This window comes from Mauremys reevesii, linkage group 10, assembly GCF_016161935.1.
Source record: "Mauremys reevesii isolate NIE-2019 linkage group 10, ASM1616193v1, whole genome shotgun sequence".
Taxonomy (NCBI): Eukaryota; Metazoa; Chordata; order Testudines; family Geoemydidae; genus Mauremys; species Mauremys reevesii.
Genome location: NC_052632.1, coordinates 24762234 through 24783115, shown reverse-complemented (window position 1 = coordinate 24783115; position 20882 = coordinate 24762234). Strand labels below are relative to the sequence as shown.

At 42.6% G+C, this 20882-nt stretch overlaps 1 protein-coding gene and 1 long non-coding RNA gene across 7 annotated transcripts in view; one reads left to right on the top strand and one right to left on the bottom strand.

Annotated features, from left to right (window-relative positions):
• Positions 1-15683, bottom strand: part of LOC120372778 — a 44244-nt gene extending 28561 nt beyond the window's left edge. Inside the window, exons 1-5 of one of the 6 annotated variants that reach the window (XR_005585198.1) lie at positions 15482-15683; positions 14284-14466; positions 13556-13661; positions 6803-6902; positions 252-358 (exon numbers count right to left, since the gene is read on the bottom strand). This is a non-coding gene — a long non-coding RNA (uncharacterized LOC120372778). Of the gene's footprint in view, positions 1-251; positions 359-6802; positions 6903-6938; positions 7134-13546; positions 13662-14283; positions 14467-15481 lie in introns of those variants that run through there. The other 5 variants (XR_005585199.1, XR_005585201.1, XR_005585200.1 and 2 more) reach the window with 5 other exon arrangements.
• Positions 15684-15985: 302 nt separating this feature from the next.
• Positions 15986-20882, top strand: part of NEDD4 (NEDD4 E3 ubiquitin protein ligase) — a 105398-nt gene continuing 100501 nt past the window's right edge. The window contains exon 1 of the mRNA XM_039490108.1: positions 15986-16139. Within this exon, the coding sequence (XP_039346042.1) occupies positions 16095-16139 (45 nt within the window). The 5' untranslated portion in view covers positions 15986-16094. The remainder of the gene's footprint in view (positions 16140-20882) is intronic.

Below are 20882 nucleotides of genomic sequence, written 5' to 3'. Positions count from 1 at the left end.
ATTCAAAATTAATAAAAGGAAACATTATTTCACAGACTGTGTAACTCATTGCCACATAGTATTGAAGCCAAGAACTTAGCAGGCTTCAAAAAGGAGTTTCACATGTATATGAATAATAAGAATGTTCAGTATAAACATTAAACAATAGCTTTGGAAAGGCTATAAACCAACAACTTTTGGGGCATAAGATAACCTCTAACTTGGATTAGTAGGAAGTTTTCCTGGGGGCAGGTTATCTGTCTCACACCTACCTACAACAGGGCTTCTTCCACTGAACAAGCTGAAGCTGGTCACTTTCAGACAGAATACTGGACTAGCTGAACCCCTGTTCTGATGCAGCATGGTAATTCCTGTGTTCCTAAATGAGAAACATGCTTGACAGGATACTAGAAGTATTAAGGGGATTGGTTTTCAGGGTCTCTCCCCTCCTCCTCCCATTTAAAATTTTTGCAGGCATGTATCTATTTCAAAATACATCTCAAAGAGCTAACTACCAGCTTTCATTAGATATCCTACAAGGTAGTGTTCACATCATTTGCCCAAGACTTGGCTACCATAAATTCCCACCTTAGAATCCTTTCATCCCAGACTTCAACTCCTATATTCTAGAGCCATTCCCAACTACTTTATATTCAGGTTACTTTTGGGGGCTTGTCTTCACTGCAGAGTTAACTTGGTCTCTTACTTGGGTGTTGTCCCTAACTGGCTCCCATCCACACAGACAAACCTCTGACCCGAGTGTGTTCATGCTTTACACCTATGCTAACTGTCTTGTCCTGGAGTACTGCTTACATTTGGGCTGGTAACTGATCCACTTTATACTGTGGATGCAGGCTAAACTACTTCAGTGCTGATTGAACTCCAGTGCCTTCCCACAATTCTCCCCATGTGCCCAAAAGGACAAACAAGTTCTCCCACAATTCACTGGGAAAAAATCATAGAGCAGAGCAGAATAGCTTACTGCAGCACAAAGAACCATGGGTATGTCCCAAACAATTCCCAACACTTCATGTGAATGAGCATAGTACCAATGTGGATGCAGTTGAGTGGGATGCACTCAAGTATGACACTGCAGTGTGTCCACTCTCACCCGGGCAAGGCCAACCTCGGAGCTTCCACCTGAATGCTGACTACTCCTTCTCTGATGAGTTAAGAGGAATTCATCTACAGCTTCCTGCAGGGGCCCAATACCCTGCTAACAGACATGGGTAACAGTAGAATCTTGACACCCTGTCACACATGGTCTAAGAGTTCAACTTGGATAAATGAAATTGAACAAAGGAAAATCTGGGATTAATGTTTCTAACAGTAATGTGTAGTAAGTGATGAAATATTCTGAAATCACCTTCAAGGGACTAAGGAAAAAACAGCACTAATCTGAACTGGACTCTAGAAAAATGTAACCATTGTTTTTGAGTAGTGGTTTAGAGAGGTAAAATGAAACTTGTGCACACTTAAAAGTTACATATACATTGTTATCTCTGCAAGGTTACTTATGGTTTTATGATGTCTTTTGAGTTTGTTAGGGCTCAGTTCTTCCTTGCTTTTCCTGTTCAGTTTGTCAGAGATCCAGTTTTACTTTACCTGTTTTCTGAACTCATGCATGACATAGGTGAAATCAGCACAGACTGAGGATTGATTTAAAATAAGGTGCTAAAGATACTGCAGTCTCATTCCTGGAGTTACCAGCATTTCAACAACTGCAGTGAACAGTTGGTTTGAAGTGTAACACACTGTTACTTGCTGGCATTTTGTAATTTTGGTATAGCTATAGCATTTTGTTTCCGTGATTAGAATGCATGTGAAGTATAGAAGTTGTTACAGCAGCTTGAGGAAACCTGCTTGTTGAATTATATTAGAGGAGGGATGTCTTCTTCCACTCACCTCTACTCTGACAAATGTATTTTATATCTTCTAAAATACAAGGGATGAAAAAACACAAAGTCAAAACTGACCTCTGTCCAGATAGCTTAATAACTTTCAAAGTTACCGTTATAAACTCCTTAATGCTTATAAATATAAAATTATATTTTAAATACAAGTAACTCCATTCTGCTATTAATGTCTTCTCTTGCCTCATTCTCCTTCATCTCAGTGCAGCTTCTGACATTGCAGACTACTCCATCCTCTTGGAACATTTGCATATCTATGCAAGCACCTTCAGTTTCTCTGCAGTTGTGGTTCCACTCATACCTATCCCATTGTTCTTTTCAATCCCTGTGCAATGGCTTTTTCTCTGTCTTGTCTGTGGAGTCATTATTCTTGGCCCTCTGAACTATTTCTCTTTCTGATACCTTATTTCTTATAAACTACCACTCTTATACTCAACTGCATGTAACTTTTGACCTCTGTCCAGACTTTTTGTGACCAAATAAACTAATAACTTCATCACAGCTTATTTCAGTTAATTGTCTCCCAGCTAAAAGAGCAGCATCCTGAAACACAACTCCATCTCTCCTATCTCCCTCCTTCACTCCTTGTATGCAGAGTTGTTGTAGCCATGTTGGTCCCAGGATATTAGACAGACAAGTGGGTGAGGTAATATCTTTTATTGAACCAATGTCTGTTGGTGAGAGAGACAAGCTTTTGAGCTACACGGACCTCTTCTTCAGGTCTCTGGAGCTCAAAAGCTTGTCTGGCTCACCAACAGACATTGGTTCAATAAAAATATTACCTCACCCATCTTGTCTCTGTAATGTTCATAACCTTGGTAATTCTGTGCAACTCCCTACACTCTACCTCTGCTGAAAATTTCTTCACTCCTCTTCAGCTTGAGTAGCTCAGTTCCCTTCTATGATGTCCCAATGTCTCAGCTGTAGGGTGACCAGATGTCCCGATTTTATAGGGACAGTCCCGATTTTTTGGTCTTTTTCTTATATAGGCTCCTATTACCCCCCACCCCCTGTCCCGATTTTTCACATTTGCTGTCTGGTCACCCTACTCAGCTGACAGAGTCCAGCATCTGCCAAATGCCACTGCCCAATGTCTCACCCATACAAAAAAGTGTGATCACATTATTCCGATCATCTAACAATTCCACTGTTTTCCTACTCATCTTGGAATCTAGTCCACAACCGTTGTGCTATTTTAATAGAAATGAAATATTTTCAATTTAATATAAAAATGAACACTCCCCTCCCCCAAAAGCAAAGATTTTCAATCTGGGGTCTGTAGATTCCTGGGGGTCCACAGACTGTCTAAGATTTCCAAAAGGGACCACACTTCCATTCGAAATTGTTTAGGGGTCAAAAAAGGTGAAAACCACTGCCCTAACCTGACATTTTTGATATGAAAAAGAGGAGATGCATTGGGCCTCCAAACATGCAGCTGCATGCACCAAGCAGGCAGTCAGGCAAATATGTGCCCTCTGTACACACTGATGTGGTGGCTTTGTGCTTGCCATTGGCTGCAGCAGCAAATATTCTGGATTCTGGTGTAGAGACCTTGGGTAATAAGACAGTTGATACAACAGGCCCTTTAAAATTTGTGTGTGTGGTGCAGTAGGTCTATAGATACCTGTTGTTAGGGAGGTGAATATAATTCAAAGTAAATAGGAAAATAACATATCCCTGGTTATATGAGGAGTTTCTTTGACAAGAGCACTATGAACTAATAATCAGAGAGGGCTTCAAGATTCCCTGAGGGCAATCTGAAATCAAAGACAATGCCAAAGAAAACAAAACTGGTGTCTGATAACTAATTGCATTCTTCCTTGTCTCATTCTTCTCTCTTTTTTTCCTGACTGGGACCGATAGAGTAATTTCCAAAACATGCTTGTTTCCCACGGAGTAAAACCGGAGAGTAAAATGTAGACTAAGGTGTTCCCATGAGTCACGAGTGTAACAAAACAAAACAAAAACTTGTAGAAGCTGATTTAATATTTTGATTAATATGATTGATAGCAAAGTCTAATATTTTATAAACTTTAAATTTTCAAAGATAATTATCCACAACTTGTTAACCCACACTAAAAGGAGCTTTTTTTATTATACAAAGTGGCCAAAACATAAACTGAACATAAATGCATGTTAATCACAATCCTGCAATCAGAGCTGGGCAGGTGGACCCTTGAGCCTACCTGGATCCAGTTGCAGAATTGAGGCCTAAATATGTTTGATCCTGTAGCCCAAAAGTCAGAACTAATTTTGCCAAGCAATAGTATTTTCACATAAGACATTAAAAATCCCTTTCACAAGTGACTCTGCTGTATTTTTAAGAGGTGTATTCTGGTTGTCTTCTATTGGAGGGACTAAACGTAAGAGGTTCTGAGCACCCCCTTGCAATGTCCCTCAGCCTCAACTGACTTTATCAGGAGCTGAGATGGCTTACCATCTGTAATTTGTAAAGGTTCTTCAATATAATTGGTTTTGATGGCTAACACACAACAGACTTTTCACCATTTGAGAGAGTGTTTTGGTTTTTTGAATACTCTAGCGTATTCTAAAAAAGAAAGAAAGAAACAAAGTAAGCTTTTGATCCAGGCATTTTTTTAGCTGTAGTGGATTGAACGTTGGGGTTCATTTTTCAAAAGGGCACTTCACAAAAAGCAAAAGAAGAAGTTAAACAATAGGCCCCAATCCTGCAGATTGTAACTTCACTCTTGTTATTCCTACTGAAGTGCTTAAATATTTGCAGAATTAGAGTTTACAGTGTTACATTTTGATAGCAAAAGTCCTTCTTTCTGCTATAAGCAATCAGGAATGAATGACTCTGTTCTAAAGTTTAAAAGTAGGCCTCAAGTACGTTAGCTAAGCCTAACAGCATAGCATAGCTACATCATTATAGGCATAGTAGTATTGCCTATATTTATGCCTTCACGAAATGAGAAATAAACTAGTGGCCGTAGCGTGGAGTTTGAAACTCGGTTCCAGCAGCAGATTTTTCTGAGCACTTCTCTGCATCACTGGGTTGTCTGCCTTCTTTCTCCTCTCAACAATACGGAGGTTAGAACTGCAGGTTTCAGTCAGATAGATTCACTCTGACTCTCTTGAATATGAAACTATTTTTTCCTGTTAAGATAGCTGTATCAAACCTGCTAACCTGAATCTGTTTTAGCCAGGCATTAACTTAAAATAATAAGTATGACCTTGAGAACTGATAGAGTATTTGTGATCCTCTAGTTGCTTTACGAACACTGACTGACTAATCCACACAAATGTCCCTGTGAGGCAGGTGAGTATTATCCCTATTTTACAGATTGGGAGCCAGAAGTGGTGATCTGTCTAAAGCCACAGTGTGTCAGAGCCAGGATCAAAACTCAGGAGTTCCTGTTCCTGGTTCCACTCCTGTGCTCAGACTGCTAAACTACACCCTGTGTGTTAGGAGCCCACAGAGAAAGTTAAGTTGACAGCTGTACAATGTTTATATTTCCTCATTCATTTGTTATGCATATTGTATTAGAAAACTAGGTCATTAGCCTCTCCAGCACTCTACATGAGTTTCCTTAATGGCTTGCCACCTAAGAATGAGCTTTCTAGGCACACCAAGCCTAGCTGGGAAACATATATGGCTTGAATTCTTTGTGTTGTATGGCTGGCTACTTTTCCCTCATTCATTTCTATACTTGCTAAGGTCCCCTCTCACTTGATGCTGCTAGACCCCAACACATCACTAGGTCCATCATGTGTGGTACAATAGCTCTGTGCTTACAATGGGCACTACCGAGACCACAGTTGCTGCTGCCCACGGAGTACTAGGGTCTATTCTATTCAACTTCATACCACCTTCATCCCTGTAGCATCTGAGTGCCTTCTAATAGCGCATTAGGTAGGGTGACCACCTGTCCCTTATTTCATTGATTTATCTCTTAGCTTGGCCACCCGTCCCTTAACAATTTTGAACATTAAGTTGAAGCTTATGATAATTGCATTGTATACTTGAAGGCAATAGAAATGTATTCTGGAGAGAAAAGTATATGATATACTAAGAGAAATGGTAAAAGCAGCAAAGAGTCCTGTGGCACCTTATAGACTAACAGATGTATTGGAGCATGAGCTTTCGTGGGTGAATAACCACTTCGTCGGATGCATGTGTTTCCCTAAAATGTCCCTTAAAATAAATAATTGTTCCATATTGATCATGTGGTTTTCCCTTATTTCCACCAACAAAGGTGGTCACCCAAGTGTTAGGTGATGTAACCATGACTAGCTACAGGTCTAGCTGCGCCTCTGTCCCCTTTGTGGTCTCTGTGAGTGCACCCCTCAGGTGTCAGGCCTGATGCCTTTACCGCTCCTGGGGTGGAATTCCACAATTCTCACTTCTAGAGCATGTCTAAACTACCCCTCAGTTCAGACTATGGGAGTGTGAATAGCTGTGTGCACCAAAGTGCCGGGCTGTAACTCCCCTATGTGGACAATGCAGGCATGAACTAAAGGTACCTAGTTTGCTTTAACATGGGCCTGTTTGAAGAGGACTAGATTAATGAGAATTAGGTACCTTTTAGTTCGCCACTGCAACATCCATATCCATTAGGGGGAGATACAGCGCAGCATTTTGGAGCACACAACTATTCCTACTGCCCTAGTCTACACTGTTCAGCAGTATAGACAAGCCCCTAGATTGAGCCCTGGACTGCAGTACCCAGCGTATCAACCTTGTTTACCCAGCAGGTCTGACCTGGTTTGGCACCTGCAGTTCTTCCCTTTGGGAGTCTGTGACCACTGGTGTATGTATAATCACTGGATAGGTTTTGTAAAACCAGAATTTTGTTTATTCTCACAGTAGAGAGACAAAGCATAAGTGAGAGAGAAGTATTTTACAACAACAATAGACCACACACATTGCTAATTTACCTAAGACTTACCATCCCCTGATGATAACTTAGGCAGGTCTTATTTCTTCGAGCCCCAATGAGTTCCTGTGTGTCTAGTTTCTCTGTACAGTTCTCCAACAAGTTCCTCCTCCTAGGGGAGAGAGAGCCCCTTATACTCGAACCAGAGTTCCTTTGTTCTTGTCAGTTCCCAGGCTTTTAGACTGTTTGTCAATATCAGTTAGGTAGGCTTGATTGAGGGTCAAGCCAGTCACCTCAGAGCCTATGGCTCTGCCATTGTTCTGTAACAACCCTCAAGGGCTTGTTGAAGGGTGGTGTATCTTGAGCTGTTCTTCCATTCTTGCTTGCCTTTCCTTATAGCCTACTATTAAATCAAAGCAGTATAGTCACACAATAAATACCCCAATAACCAGGGTCAACATATAGAATTCATAAATCATTTCAGAGCAGCTTCACGTCTTCACAAGTGACGTCACATGGTTCTTTCTTTTCCTCCCTGCCCAGGGGGAAATTGTGTGAGGATTTTTTTTAATGTAATATATGTACAGTGTTCCATGTATTTTTATTAATGAAGGTAAGTTGAAGGAGTGCACCTTTGCATTTGGAGCTGAGGTTTGAGGTGGTTCATAGTTTCTAGGGGAGTCTTGGAGCAGCCCTCAAGAAAACTTTGTCTCCTATATAGATGAGCATTACCCTTTTGGTAGAGAGCTGCATTGTGCCTGAGGAATTGAACTGTTGACTACAGTTCTCACCCTAGAACTTTACATGATCCTTTAGATCAGTGTTTCTCAGTGACCAGTCCATGTACTGGCATTGGTCCCTGAGATCTTCCTGACACAATAGGAAAGCAGCAAGCCAGCCCTGTTATAAAAAAGGTTGAGAAACACTGCTTAGATTTCCTGGGATCAGGTCATCGAGCAGCTTGAAGATAAGGACTGAGACCCTGAACTTGACTCACTATATTATGGGAAATCAACAACAAGAGTGGAGGACAGGTTTGGTGGCCAGTGGTGTTGTGCAGATGCACTGCAGCATCCTTTACTAGATGTAGTTTTCTAAGAATTGATAACCAAAGGTGTGTCTTACTGAGCCCGGGTCCTCATTCTCAAAGATGGGGTGTAATCACATAGGTAGCTGTTGTAGATGATAAAATGCCTTACTGCAGACATTGCTATGGAAGAGCTTTGTGTCAGTGAGGAATCCAGGAGTACTCCTCAAATGTGGACTGAACTGCCCAGTTGTGGTTGTGTATCTTCAACCAAAGGAGACTGTACTGTAGTTTAAAAATCCTCAAAGGATTTTCCTCTGCCAACTGACCTCTGACTTTCTTGCCCAGACTCAGCTTCAACCCACTATTCTTCTTCATCTATGCTCTGATCTTGACCAAATACTGGACTAGCTTGGTGACAGTAGAGTTGTCATATGTTGTAAAGGACAGAAAGAACTGTGTCCCTTCTGGTATTTGTGGCACTTGAGTCCATTATTTCTCACCAGTTTTCCTAATAGCTGCATATACATGGTTAATAAGAATGGAGAGACAATAGATTATTGTGGGACTCTACAGGTCAGGGGTCTGGTGACCACACCATTACAACTCTAACCATGTCAGACACAGTTAGTGGGGTCCATCTTCTAACATCCTTTTTTTGTTGTTGTTTGTAGTGTGGATGGGAAAACATACATCTATATCTGTACTATAGCCTAAACCACCATGTTATAAACGAGGCTCCTTGGCCCCTCACACCTGTCCCTTGGCCACAAACTACTTCTTCTTAGTGTATGTGCAACATGCCTCAGCTGGCACATGACCAGGATTCATCATCGAATTTGGTCCACTGGTTGGATCATTAGCTTCTTCAGCTTGGGCTGGATACTCAGAGGGAGTGTGACATGAATGCTGATCCATGCCCCCTGGCCACAAACTGACCCTTATTATTCAATTCATCCATTCCTATGTCTGTGCCAGAAGAGAACCCTCTGCCCGTCAGAGCTGTGATAATCAATTCCTGACATAACCAAGCTCAACTCTCTCCTGACCCTGGGGAAATACGAGGCATTTTGAAACACTTTGTTTGAAAAGCTACGTGCATGCAGTGGAATTATGTATGACTGTGTTTATAACTGTATGAACAAAAGGTGACAGGACTTGTTTAGATTTCTAAAGCATGGGGAACGCAAATTAGGAACAGGTGCTTGGAAATGCAGAACATTCTTTACTGCTGGATACAAAGACCCTTGATTTACAAAAGTACTAGAGATGAGCTGGCAAAGAGAGACTCAGAAGGGGCTCAGTCTACAAATCCTTAGTCGTGCAAATAAACTTTTGAAATCAGCAAAACCACTTGCAAGGGTTCTGCCACTGAGAGCCCAGAATCCTAGTCCCAAATACGCGAACAGAGAATCAGTGAGAGTAGCCACCGCTGGATATCATTTCAGTGGTGGCACATCCAGAAGGTGCTGCTTTGAATTTTTAATTATACTGTTTATAACATTACTGACTCAAAAGGTAGATATAAATGCAGTGAAGTAGTTTAATTTCTATTGTTTTATATTTCCTGTATCTGACATAATACTTACATAAAAGTTTTAATAATACTTTGTGCTATCTCCCATTATAAATTAATAGACTCAAAACTATGAATGAATTGAACTTCCTTTGCCAGTATTTTTAAAGAAATATATCTTTAAGACAGGTAGAAGAGGGGGGGCAAGCTGGTGTTATGTAGGGGGGGAGGGGAGGGAGAAAAGGGGAGCTATGTGTGAGAGAGACAGACATTGGGCAAATCCCTTAACCACCCTCTATCTCACTTTCTCTATCTGCATAATGGGAAAGTCATAATACTCAGCTACCGAAGCAAAAGATATTGTGAGCTTAATACATTTAATTTATTTGCAAAGGGTAAAAATAAAGATATGAAAAGAAAAAATGTTTAGAAAAATAAAAACTAAAATATTTATAGCTAAAAAAATCTTGTTAATGTAACATTTTGTAGGCTTTTTCTTAGGGTATGTCTACACTAACAGAATTACAGCACCACTCAGAGAGCTCTGAAGGGAAACCCGCTGTTGTGTGTTCACACTGTCAGCTGCCTGCGCAATAGTGTGTTCACACTTGCGGCACTTGCAGCGGTATTTGGAGAGGTGCACTCTGGGCAGCTATCCCACAGAGCATCTCTTCTACCGCTAAGAGTTGTGGGAAGGCAGAGGGGGTCGCAGGGCATCCTGGGTCTTGTAACTATGCCCCGTGATGCATTGCTTCGCATCCCAGCAATCCCTGTGCTTCCATCCACATTTGGCGCCATCTTCCAATGGTTTGTGTACTGCGCGCTCTGCCTTTTTGGTCTGCAGGAATGGATCCCAAATGTTGACCAATATGCTGCTCCCTCTGACTAACACGTCATGAGTGGCAGTGAAGTTATTCCTTAAACTACAAAGGCAAGAGGAGTTTGACATTGATCTCACCATGCATAGTAGCTACGACACGAGATTGCTTGTGGCATTCACGGAGGTGCTGACCACAGTGAAACGCCACTTTTGGGCTTAGTAAACAAGCACTGAGTGGTGGGATCATATCATTATGCACATCTGGGATGACGAGCAGTGGCTGCAGAACTTTCAGATGAGGAAAGACACATTCATGGGACTGTGTGATGAGCTCGCCCCAGCCCTGTGGCCAAAGGAAACGGGAATAAGAGCTGCCCTGTTATTGGAGAAGCGTGTAGCAATTGCACTGTGGAAGCTGGCTACTCCAGACTGCTACCGATTGGTCACTAACCAGTTAGGAATAGGGAAGTCGATGTTGGACTCGTGTTGACAGAAGTATGCAGGGCCATTAATCGCATCCTACTCCAAAAGACCGTGACTCTGGGCAACATGCATGACATTGTGGATGGCTTTGCACAAATGGGCTTCCCTGACTGTGGAGGGGCAATAGATGGCATGCATATTCTAATTCTGGCACCAGACCACCTAGCCACTGAGTACATTAATCGGAAGGGGTGTTTCTCAATGGTTCTCCAGGCACTTGTGGATCACCGTTGGTGTTTCACAGACATTAATGCAGACTGGTCTGGAAAGTTGCAGGACACAGGCATCTTTCAGAACAGTGGCCTGTTCAGGAAGCTGCAAGCAGAGACTTTCTTCCCGGACCAGAAGATCACCATGGGGAAGTTGAAATGCCCATTGTGATGCTGGGAGACTCCGCCTACCCCTTAATGCTGTGGCTTATGAAGCCATACACAGGGCAATCTGACAGCAGCAAGGAGTGGTTCAACAACAGGCTGAGCAAGTGCAGAATGACTGTTGAGTGTACTTTTGGCCATTTGTCCAGGTATATGTCTGAACAGCTATCTGCATACTCACGATTACTCATGGCTAAACAAGGCAAACACCTCATCTGTTTGTAATGAGACCCTAAATTATGTGACCTAGTCATGTAGGAACTTAGCTGGATGATCAAGAATGGTACCTAGAACGGTACTGTGAAGTGTTAAGTCTCATTAGTGAGTCATTCTTATGACATTAGAGAAACTGAGATTACTAGGCTTTCAATCAGTACTTAATTATCTTAGTGATGGCAATGATTCACGGCTCCCAACCCAGCATAACTTTTAAAAAATTCCCTCCCATATGTATTTTTCCATTTACCTGTCACTTTGAAATTGTGAGTGGTTTTCCATAATGGTTTTTGTTGATTTCTCAGTGAAATCATACTAAAGCCTCTTTTACAATAGAACAAAGATCCATAAATGAGTCAATAGCAAGAACTTGTGACACTAGATTTTTATATTTTAAATTGCTATTGAAATTACTTCAGATACTTTTGGGTTAAAATCATAGCAAAGATGAGAACTAATCTGATTTGATTTAAAATTATCAATAACAGAGTGGTATCCATTCATAATGCATTTAATATAGAACAGACTTTATTATTCCATCATCCTTCTGCTGTTTTTTGTCACTCAACTGTAACGCTGCCAATGTATTTTCCCTCATTCTAAAGATTATTTTTCTCATGTTTATTATGAAAACCCCTTAGAAACCTAAAACAGAAGTATGGTTCCTTTACTAGCATTATTTCTTATTTCACACATGAACTCTGGTATGCTATTTAGGGTTGCTAAGTAGTATGCTGCTTGCCTAGGTTTCTTTTAAGGTCACAGAACCATTTAGTTTGAGAAGAGAGCAAATACACATAACAAGAGTCATGGCACATGTTTGGGACTGACAGTCCAAAATGGTGGCATTTGAGTGATAATTCAGATAGCAGCAGAAGCCACCACTTTGCTACCAGATGAGGAGGTACCGCTAGGACAGAGGAATGTGATTAAATATTCATTTGTTCTTAATGATCTCAATGTAGAGTGCTGACAAATTATACAAATACAGGTTTTCTGTGTGAGTGAGTGTCTCAAATCTCTCTTCTGTTACTCTTTTCTTGTAATTGAATGAGATTTTATAAAAAAATTTACTGCTAAAGATGTGTGTTGCTTATGTTATGTAAAAAATAGAATGTGTGCTTAACAGAGGGCTGAATTGTTTAACTTGTTTTACTAAAAATAAGTGTAGTTTTTAAACTTCAGAAACTATCTTAATTATAAGTACAATATCATATTTAAAGAAACCCCACACTGTTTGTGTGATCTGCCTGATGGTTAGCTGAGGCCCAAGAGATATTTCTTGAGTCCAGTAAAAATCACCTCTTTAATAATAGTAAGGGAAGAAGGGGTACTCGCCTAGAACCCACCAGAACTGTGTTCAGTTCCCTGCTCTACCACAGATTTCTTGGGTAACCTTGGGTGAGTCACTCCCTCTCCCTGTGCCTCAGTGTCACCTCTGTAAAATGGGAAGGTGAGGTGGTTGGATACTATGGTAATGAGAGACACCTAAGATAGATGGTACAGTGAGCAACTGTTATTTTATAGCACTGACACATAAAAGCCATCAATATCATGATCACCACCACCAGTTATCATGTACAATACTACTGACCTTATTGTGTTAACATTTGTTACTACATCAAAAGCATTTAAATTAATAATTTATTAGCAGCGGTTTTGATAAAGAGGGAGTGTATTCTAGTAGTCAGAGGAGGGGGATTGGAATCAGAAGGTCTGGGTTTCAAATATGCTGCAGTATTGTTGCGTGACCTCAGACAAACCACTTAATCTCTATAAACCTGAGTTTATCTATACATAAAATTGGGATGATATTTACTTATACCTCAGAGGAGTTGTGAGGATTAATTAATATCTAATTAATCTGTGTAGGTCTTTGAGAACCTTGGCTGAAAAGTGCTATATAAATGAAAAGTATTTTTATTAATTTTAAAATTATTTGTATAAATGCTTTAGCTTCACTGACTTATGCAGGACAAAAATTATTCTTTGACAACTAGAGAGAGCATATATCTTCAACAAGTTCAGCACCCTAGATTTGTTGGTGACAAGTTGCCCAGCTGAGGATTTGGGCTTTAACTGTGTTGCTGCCCTTGTTTTGGACAGCTGATAGCCTTTTCAATAGGAGAGAACTTGCAAACAATAATTCAGGGGATGTTAATCTGGAGCCTGTCAACACTGACCCTCATCCCTTTAAAACTGTAATTAATTAGTTTATGATGTTACTTCTCTGTTGTAATTTTCAGCAGGTCTAGAAATTAATTTTTCTAACACATTAGGAAATTGTGCATTTGACAGGAAACAAATGTGTGTGTGTGCTTTGATGTTCTTATCTCATCCCCCTCTTCCATCCCTCAAAAAATTGCAGCTACACTTATTCAGTACTCACAAACAAAAATCTTTGTTTAAAGGAAGTTAAAGATGTTTTGAGTGCTTTTTTTTCCTCTTTTGTATCCTTCTAGAATGTGGAAGTAGAAAGCCTGAAACCTAAGCCCCTGAAAAACAGAAAAGGGCAGAGTTCAGATAATACATCTCTCACCACATCCCCATACAATCTTACCTCAGCCTCTATGCAGATGACAGTAGGCTACTTAACCATTCCTAACCAAACTGGCCATTTTCTGCATGCTCACTCTTACAGCAAATCATTGCTCTTTTTCATGCACTCCAACTGACTCAAACTGTCTTAGCTGTAGCCGTTAGATCTGGAAAGAGGAGATTGCCTGAGCTCACATTGCCGCCTTAGGAAGCTTCCAGCTGCAGCTACAGGCTCTGAGAGCCTTTTAAAAATGTTAACAATTTAGTTCCTCCACAGCTTTGGGTGTTAGGGAGGCATATGGTACTGTGACCAACTGAAGGACTCCTTAGAGCAGCAAGCAAAGGAGGGCAGAATTAAGGCTGTGTGCAAAAATGGTTATAAGAAACAGACAATTTTAAAAACACATAATTGGGAGGAGGCGGTAAGGAGGCTGTATCTCACGGATCACTCAATTAAATGACCCCAAATTTGCACCACAAATTCTACCCAGGATCATAGAAATGTTCAGGTCAATCTGACTATGCATATGGATTTTACAATATTTTGAAAAAAAAAAAGAAAGCTTTGGTCAATCTTACCTATGGATCTTCAAGGGCAATCCCATCATTTTGGTTTCAAATTCAAGTAACAAAATCCACTTTGGATCTTTCTCACTGTATTAATTTCCTCCTCTATTTCTCAAAACACTTCTCTTAGTCTGTGGGAGGAGGAGATAACTTCCTCCAGCATCCTGTGCATTATTTGAAGCTCATGGTACCTCCCTATAATGTGGAGAAAGCTTCAGTGGGTATAGGCAATTTGTTTTGCCGTTTCCAGAGGTAAAAGTAAGCCGATCCGGTCCGGCATACCTGCAAGAGCTGGTACACAGCCGACTGTACCAGCAGGGGGCAGCTTCCCCAGTTGGGCAATTTTAAAGGGCCCTGCGCTCCCGGGAGCAGATGGAGCCCCTAACCCTTTAAATAGCTGCTAGAGCCCTGCTGCTGGAGCCCTGGGGTAGCGGCAGCAGCTGGGAAGCCCTGGGGCTCCTGCAGCGATTTAAAGGCCCCACCCTTCTGCCTGAGCCCCTGCCCCTCCCAGCAGAGGGCCCCCTTCCATCCCCCAAAGCCCTGAGTACCAGGTACCGATAATGCCTTTAAGTTACTTTCACCCTGGCCCTTTCCTATACCAATGTTGATGAATCTTGCAAGTTTATTCATAAATCTGGTGATTTGGTGGGTTTTGTTGTTTCTTTGGTACAGTCCCCGACTGCTGCCTGGAATCATTTTGTTACCTGAGAACGGTCCTCACCTGCTATTCATCTCTCCCCCCAAAAGTAAGTGTCTAGCCTTGTGGCTGTAGAGAAAACCTTGAAAATGTGACTCGAAAAGTCACCAACTGCAGACGATGTATAAGACGAAACCTGAAGGCCACACCTATTGATTAGTGAAGTTCATGCTTGTTAAACCAATCTCACAATCTTTAGGGAAAATCTCGTGACTTTTGAATCCTGAGGGCTGGCACTGTACCTGGAACGGCTAAAGCAGCGGAGAATCCCAGTCCCCGGTACTGGCACGTCCCTGCCTGCTTGGCCCAGCGCGTTGCTCCCATTTAACCATCATCGGTAGCCTGGGTCACCAGCTGTTTGTCCCCCGTCTCCCTTCCCCCCCATGTCCCGATATTTTGTGTTTGTCATCTGGTCACCCTAGCACCGGGCCAGCGCCTCGGGAACCCCCATGCGCTACCCAGAGCACAGCAGGGAGACGCTGCACCGTTCGCCCTCTGGGGGGCGCAGCTCACCATTGAAGCGGGCTTTAGGTTCCGGAGCTAATCAAGAGGGGTAACTGTCACCAGTATCGGAGGGAAGACTGGGTTCTTTGCCAATCAGAAACAGTATCTATCTCCAAGGGCGGAGGGAAGCCGAAGCTCTGATCCAATCAGAAGGGAAATTTGTCTCCAAGGCTGGGAGGAAGGCGGGGCTCTGAGCCAATCAGAAGGTGTATCTATCTTCAGGAGCGGAAAGAAGACCGGGCTCTTAACCAATCAGAAACAATATCTATCTCCAAGGGCGGAGGGAAGCCGAAGCTCTGATCCAATCAGAAGGGAAATTTGTCGCCAAGGCTGGAAGGAAGGCGGGGCTCTGAGCCAATCAGAAGGTGTATCTGTCTCCAGAAGCGGCGGAAAGGCGGGGCTCTTAGCCAATCAGAAGGAGTATCTGTCTCCAGGGCTGAAGAACCCGATTGGGATCGGGGGGGCGCGCACGCGCGACCTGTTGGCTGTAGCCGCGCGCGCTGTGTGCTGGGGCGGGGCTTGGCCGGGGCGGGGCAGAATGTAAACACGATTAGGCAGTCGTGGGGAGGAAGGTGCGTCTGTGGTGTAGCCGTTGGTCCAGGATACCGCTGCCTGGCCGGCCATGGCGGCCTCTCCCGTGGAGGTGGTCGGGCTGCCGAGCGAAGAGGTGAGGTTCGTTGCGCGGCCCCAGGTTGCCCGCTTTCCGGAAGGGAGGCGGGCGGGCGGCAGCTCCTTTTTGCTCTCTCCATCCGCTTTTCCTGCGTGGTGCCCGGACCCTCCCCCTGACAGGCCTCCTCTGTTGGCATGAGGGCCTGTGGCTGTGAGTCCCTGTCGTGGGGGGCCGGTGTCCCCCCCCCCCCGGCCTGTGCCGGCCTCAGACCTGGGCGGTGTAGGCAGGAGAGGAGCCCAGACTATGGCTGTCGTGGGCTAGGGCTGTGCGGTGCCCTTTCGGGGCTGGCAGACACATACGTGTTAGGGGAAGGGGTGTGACCAATCTTGGGGCTGTCTGTAATCGTTTTCTTTGGTCTCTACCGAGTGGCTGCTGCCGCCGTCGCCCAGATGTGTCTGTCTCCCTCTCTGGACGTGGCAGCAGGTCTCCCAGCGTCCTGCCCTGAGGGCGCTGGCTGCCGGGTAGTCCTGTCATCTGCGATGGCCCCTCGAGCGAGGTGTTTGGGTTGGTAACCTAGTAACTTCCTCGTCTAGTGGTAACAGAATTTACTGATGGTAGATATATATCCTAGGGATTATCTGAATAAGAAAAATTAACCTCATGTTATGAATGGTTTGTGGATTGCCTGCCTCTTTGAACAAAATCTGAAACCTTTCCTCCTTTCTTGGAAATCGGTAGTATGCTTCCTAAATCTACCAAAGTCAATATTCCAATAGTCTGAACTGATACCTGTTTGTAAACCATGTATAGGGAGGATGAGGGAGACTAGATGAGCCACTTTTTTTAAGCATGCTAAGTAACTTTAGGTTTGGGCTATGCATTTTGTTTGGGTAGTGTTATCTTAGAATTTTAACTCTTGGGTAACAGACTGATTTTAGAAACTTATGTTCTGAGTTTGCAACCTGAAGGTGGTAATGAAGGGTGTAATGTATCCAGGTGGTTTAAACTGCACATATGTATGCAGGATGCAGATACTTCCTATCTGTGAGGAATATAGTTGTAAATACTTCATGACTCTTTATTAGTGAACTTTTTAACTGCTACTTTGTTTCAGTTGAAGGTAAAACCCTTGAAGTTTTCCAGTGGTTGATAAATTTAGGGGTACTACTCTTGTATACTATCTGTAATACACCTGTGACATATGAGTGGGAACTAATTCCTTGAGGGGCTGCTGGTGGCATACTCTCTTGCAAGAAGAAATGAACTCAACTTTTTTTTTCCTCCAGGTGTGTAGTGATTAAAAGTTGTTTCCATTGGAGAGCACTTTGGTGTCCTGTGTGAAATGCTTGGTGTGTTATCTTTGAGCCAACAGGGTATATTTTACCAAAGCTGTCTTTGACCAACTCTTGTGTATCAGAACATACACATGCTTTATGTAAATGTATTTACCTTGCAACTTTTGCCACTATTTGAGTGGTTCACAAACATTAATTCATTTTTACAAAACTCCTCTGAGGTAAGGGAGTGGTATTGTCCACGTTTTTACAGATGGGGCAGGGGGGACGACTAAGGCACTGAGATTAAGGTCTGAGGTGTCCACTGACTTTTTGGATGCTCAATTGGAGACATAGAGCCTGATTATTATTTTTTTAAGAGTACTTGGCATTATATACCATGTATATGTTCAAATACAGCTGCCATTGACTTGAGTTCTAGCTATGAGTGCTCAGCACTTCTGCAGATTGGATCAATGGTCTCAAATAGAACATCAAGAAAATGAGGTATGCATCATTAGTGACCACCAGTGAAAATGTTGGTTTAAATAATTTTCTTGCATCACACAAGAACTTTATGGCAGAAGCAGGGATAGAATCCAGTTCTCTAGCAGCTCTAACTTGCACACTGAATGAGGCTGTGGTCCTGTGGAGAAAAATGTGGTCATGTAATTAAAGACTACATTGTAATGCCTATACAACGATGTCAAATTACGGTTGCACAGGCGACCTTAATTCTGGCATTGCCTAGGTTTTGAATCCTTGACTTAATAACTTTAACATTTTAATGTATTTTTGGGTGTACTGTACCTATTGATAAATCAGGAAATAGTAATTGCTATAGATGATATTGAATTGGAATTGCATTATAAGCCACTCATTTTATTTTTTTTTCCACCTACCCAGAACTTTCTGAAAACCTCTTGGTCTGAAACATTCCTTGCTTAATGTCACCTCGAGATGACCTTTGTGTTAAGTTTTAAGAAAAGAAGGACCTTTAGCTATGTGAGTTACTGTAGAATGGGATAAAGTGTACTTGGTGGTCAGATGCTTATTCTCATGTGACTCTTTTTCCAGTTTTGCAGCTGCCCTACTAACCCATATTTGTAGTTATCACTGAGGGAATAATTGGTTTTGGGGGCTTTTTTCCAGTTTGCAAGTGGACTGAACTTAAAATAAATAAATAAAAAAATGGTTTGAGTTGAACCCAAACTCTTCTCCCTCCCACATTTATTTATTTATTTATTTATTTATTTTTTCACCACAAATCAAGAAACCTGAAAACTTCATTTTGGAAACACTGCTGCATGGTGTTTCCAAAATGAAATTTCTTCCTCAGGACCAGCAGCTGGTGAGTGAAATTCACATTCTTGTCCGTTTCAGAATGGACAATGTCAACTTCGCTCTGCAGCTGCTGGGATCCCAGGGCCTGTCACAGATTGAGAACCTGGGGTTTCCAGGTACTGTGGGTCTGGGACAGATCCTGGGAGCCTTGGCTGCTGCTAAGTGAAACTGACATTTGGATAAAACATGTCAGGCTTGGTGAATAATCACTGGAAATTTCCAATGAGCGCTGCTTGTGGCAAAACGTATCAAGCCAAATGAGCAGCAGCAAAGGGGGAAGTTCTGAACTCGCTAGCACAAGGGTGGGCAAACTATGGCCCGCGGGCTGCATCTGGCCTGCCAGCTGTTTTAAGCCGGCCCTCGAGCTCCTGCTGGGGAGTGGGGTCTGGGGCTTGCCCCACTCCGGCGCTCCAGCTGGGGAGCAAGGTCAGGGGCTGCTCCACACTGCTTCTAGAAGCAGTGGCATGGCCCCGCTCTGGCTCCTATGCATGGAACTGCGGCCAGTAGGAGCTGCAGGGGCGGCACCTGGTGTAGGAGCCAGAGTGGGGACATGACTGCTGCTTCTGGAAGCCCCTTGAGGTAAGCACTGCCTGGAGCCTGCACCCCTGAGCGTCTTTCCATGCCCCAACCCCAGCCCTGATCCGCCTCCTGCCTTCCACACCAGTTGACCCCCGCCAGGGCATCCTCCTGCACCTCATACTCTTCATCCACAGCCCCACCCCAGAACCCCCTCCCACACCCTAAACTCCTCATTTCTGTCCCCACCCTGGATCCCGCACCCCCAACCAGAGCCCGCACCCCAACCCCAATTTTATGAGCATTCATGGCCCGCCATTCAATTTCTATTCCCGGATGTATCCCTCGGGCCGAAAAGTTTCCCCATCCCTGATCTAGCACCTTGTTCACCTCACTCAGGTCTGAACATCTGATTTTAATTGGGACCATTTGATTAAAATGTCTGGACAATCATTCTTTCTAAATAATGCAAAAAGCTGTAATTATGCAGCTAAGGGTTAGAGTTAGGGGAAACTTCACTGCAGAACTAAGAGTGAAGAATTATAAGCATCAATAGACCTTTAATGAGATGATTCGGGCCATACCTGTTAGTGGCAAATATTACAAACTAAAAGAGGGAAATATAACAAATGTAGATAATGTTAAAAAATAGTGTTACGTCCAGTGAAGGAAGATGAATTCATGAGTTACCATTGTTTTAATACAAACCAGTCTGTATTTCTTACTGATGAGTTGCTTATTAATTACAAGCTTTTCTGAGCTTTGCTGTGATTGCCATTGAAGCTGATTAGGTAGGAGATCTTTCTTGTATAAACGAAACCCACGTGGTTATTTTTTGTGGTAAGAAAACTTTAACATGGACCTGACTCCTGTTCCTCATGTGAAACAAAAAGTCATATTTTAAAAAGAAGACTGTAATGGTATGGTGGTGATCTTCTGACACTAGTACTAAAACCTGAGTTTCTGTTGACATTGTTTTTACAGCCTTGTTCAGTTAACTATCATTCAAGTCTCTAGTGAAGTTCAAAACTTTACAACAGTCGGAGAGTTCATGTGGTGAATGTAGTATCATTGGAACCTGAGATGAAAGCTTACAGCATATCTATGTAAAAATACTTTATGCAACAGCATGGAAGTAGATGCATAGGATTCCATGGCTTGCTATACTAGTTCAGAATTAGTGATGACAGAGCCGCAAATGAGTTGAGAGTTGCAAATGGGTTTTCAAACTGTTTTTTGGGTTACCTACAACAATTCAAGTTCATAATACTTGCAGCATTGGATTAAATATCTACATAGCATCATAGCTTGTTACAGGTCACCTTCTTAGCTATGATCATCTTAAAATAATTTGATTTTATAGCTCTTAGTCTGGAGTATTGATTAAAAGAGAACAGGAGACATTGGGATCTTCAATTTTTTTTTAAAGTCCTATTTCAGAGGTAACACTGGAGAGAACATAAGGAACTGTGGGGCCCGCACTGATAAAGTACAGAAACTTTCAGTTTATATAGCGGAATACAAAACTGAGTCATCATTTCAAAGTGCAGATGCATGCAGAAGTTTAGGAAATAACGATTACGGTTGTGTAATATTGGCCCTCTGGTACTGAGTACATTCACAGGGCACTGGATACTCGGAAAAAAATTGGTCACTACAGTTTATT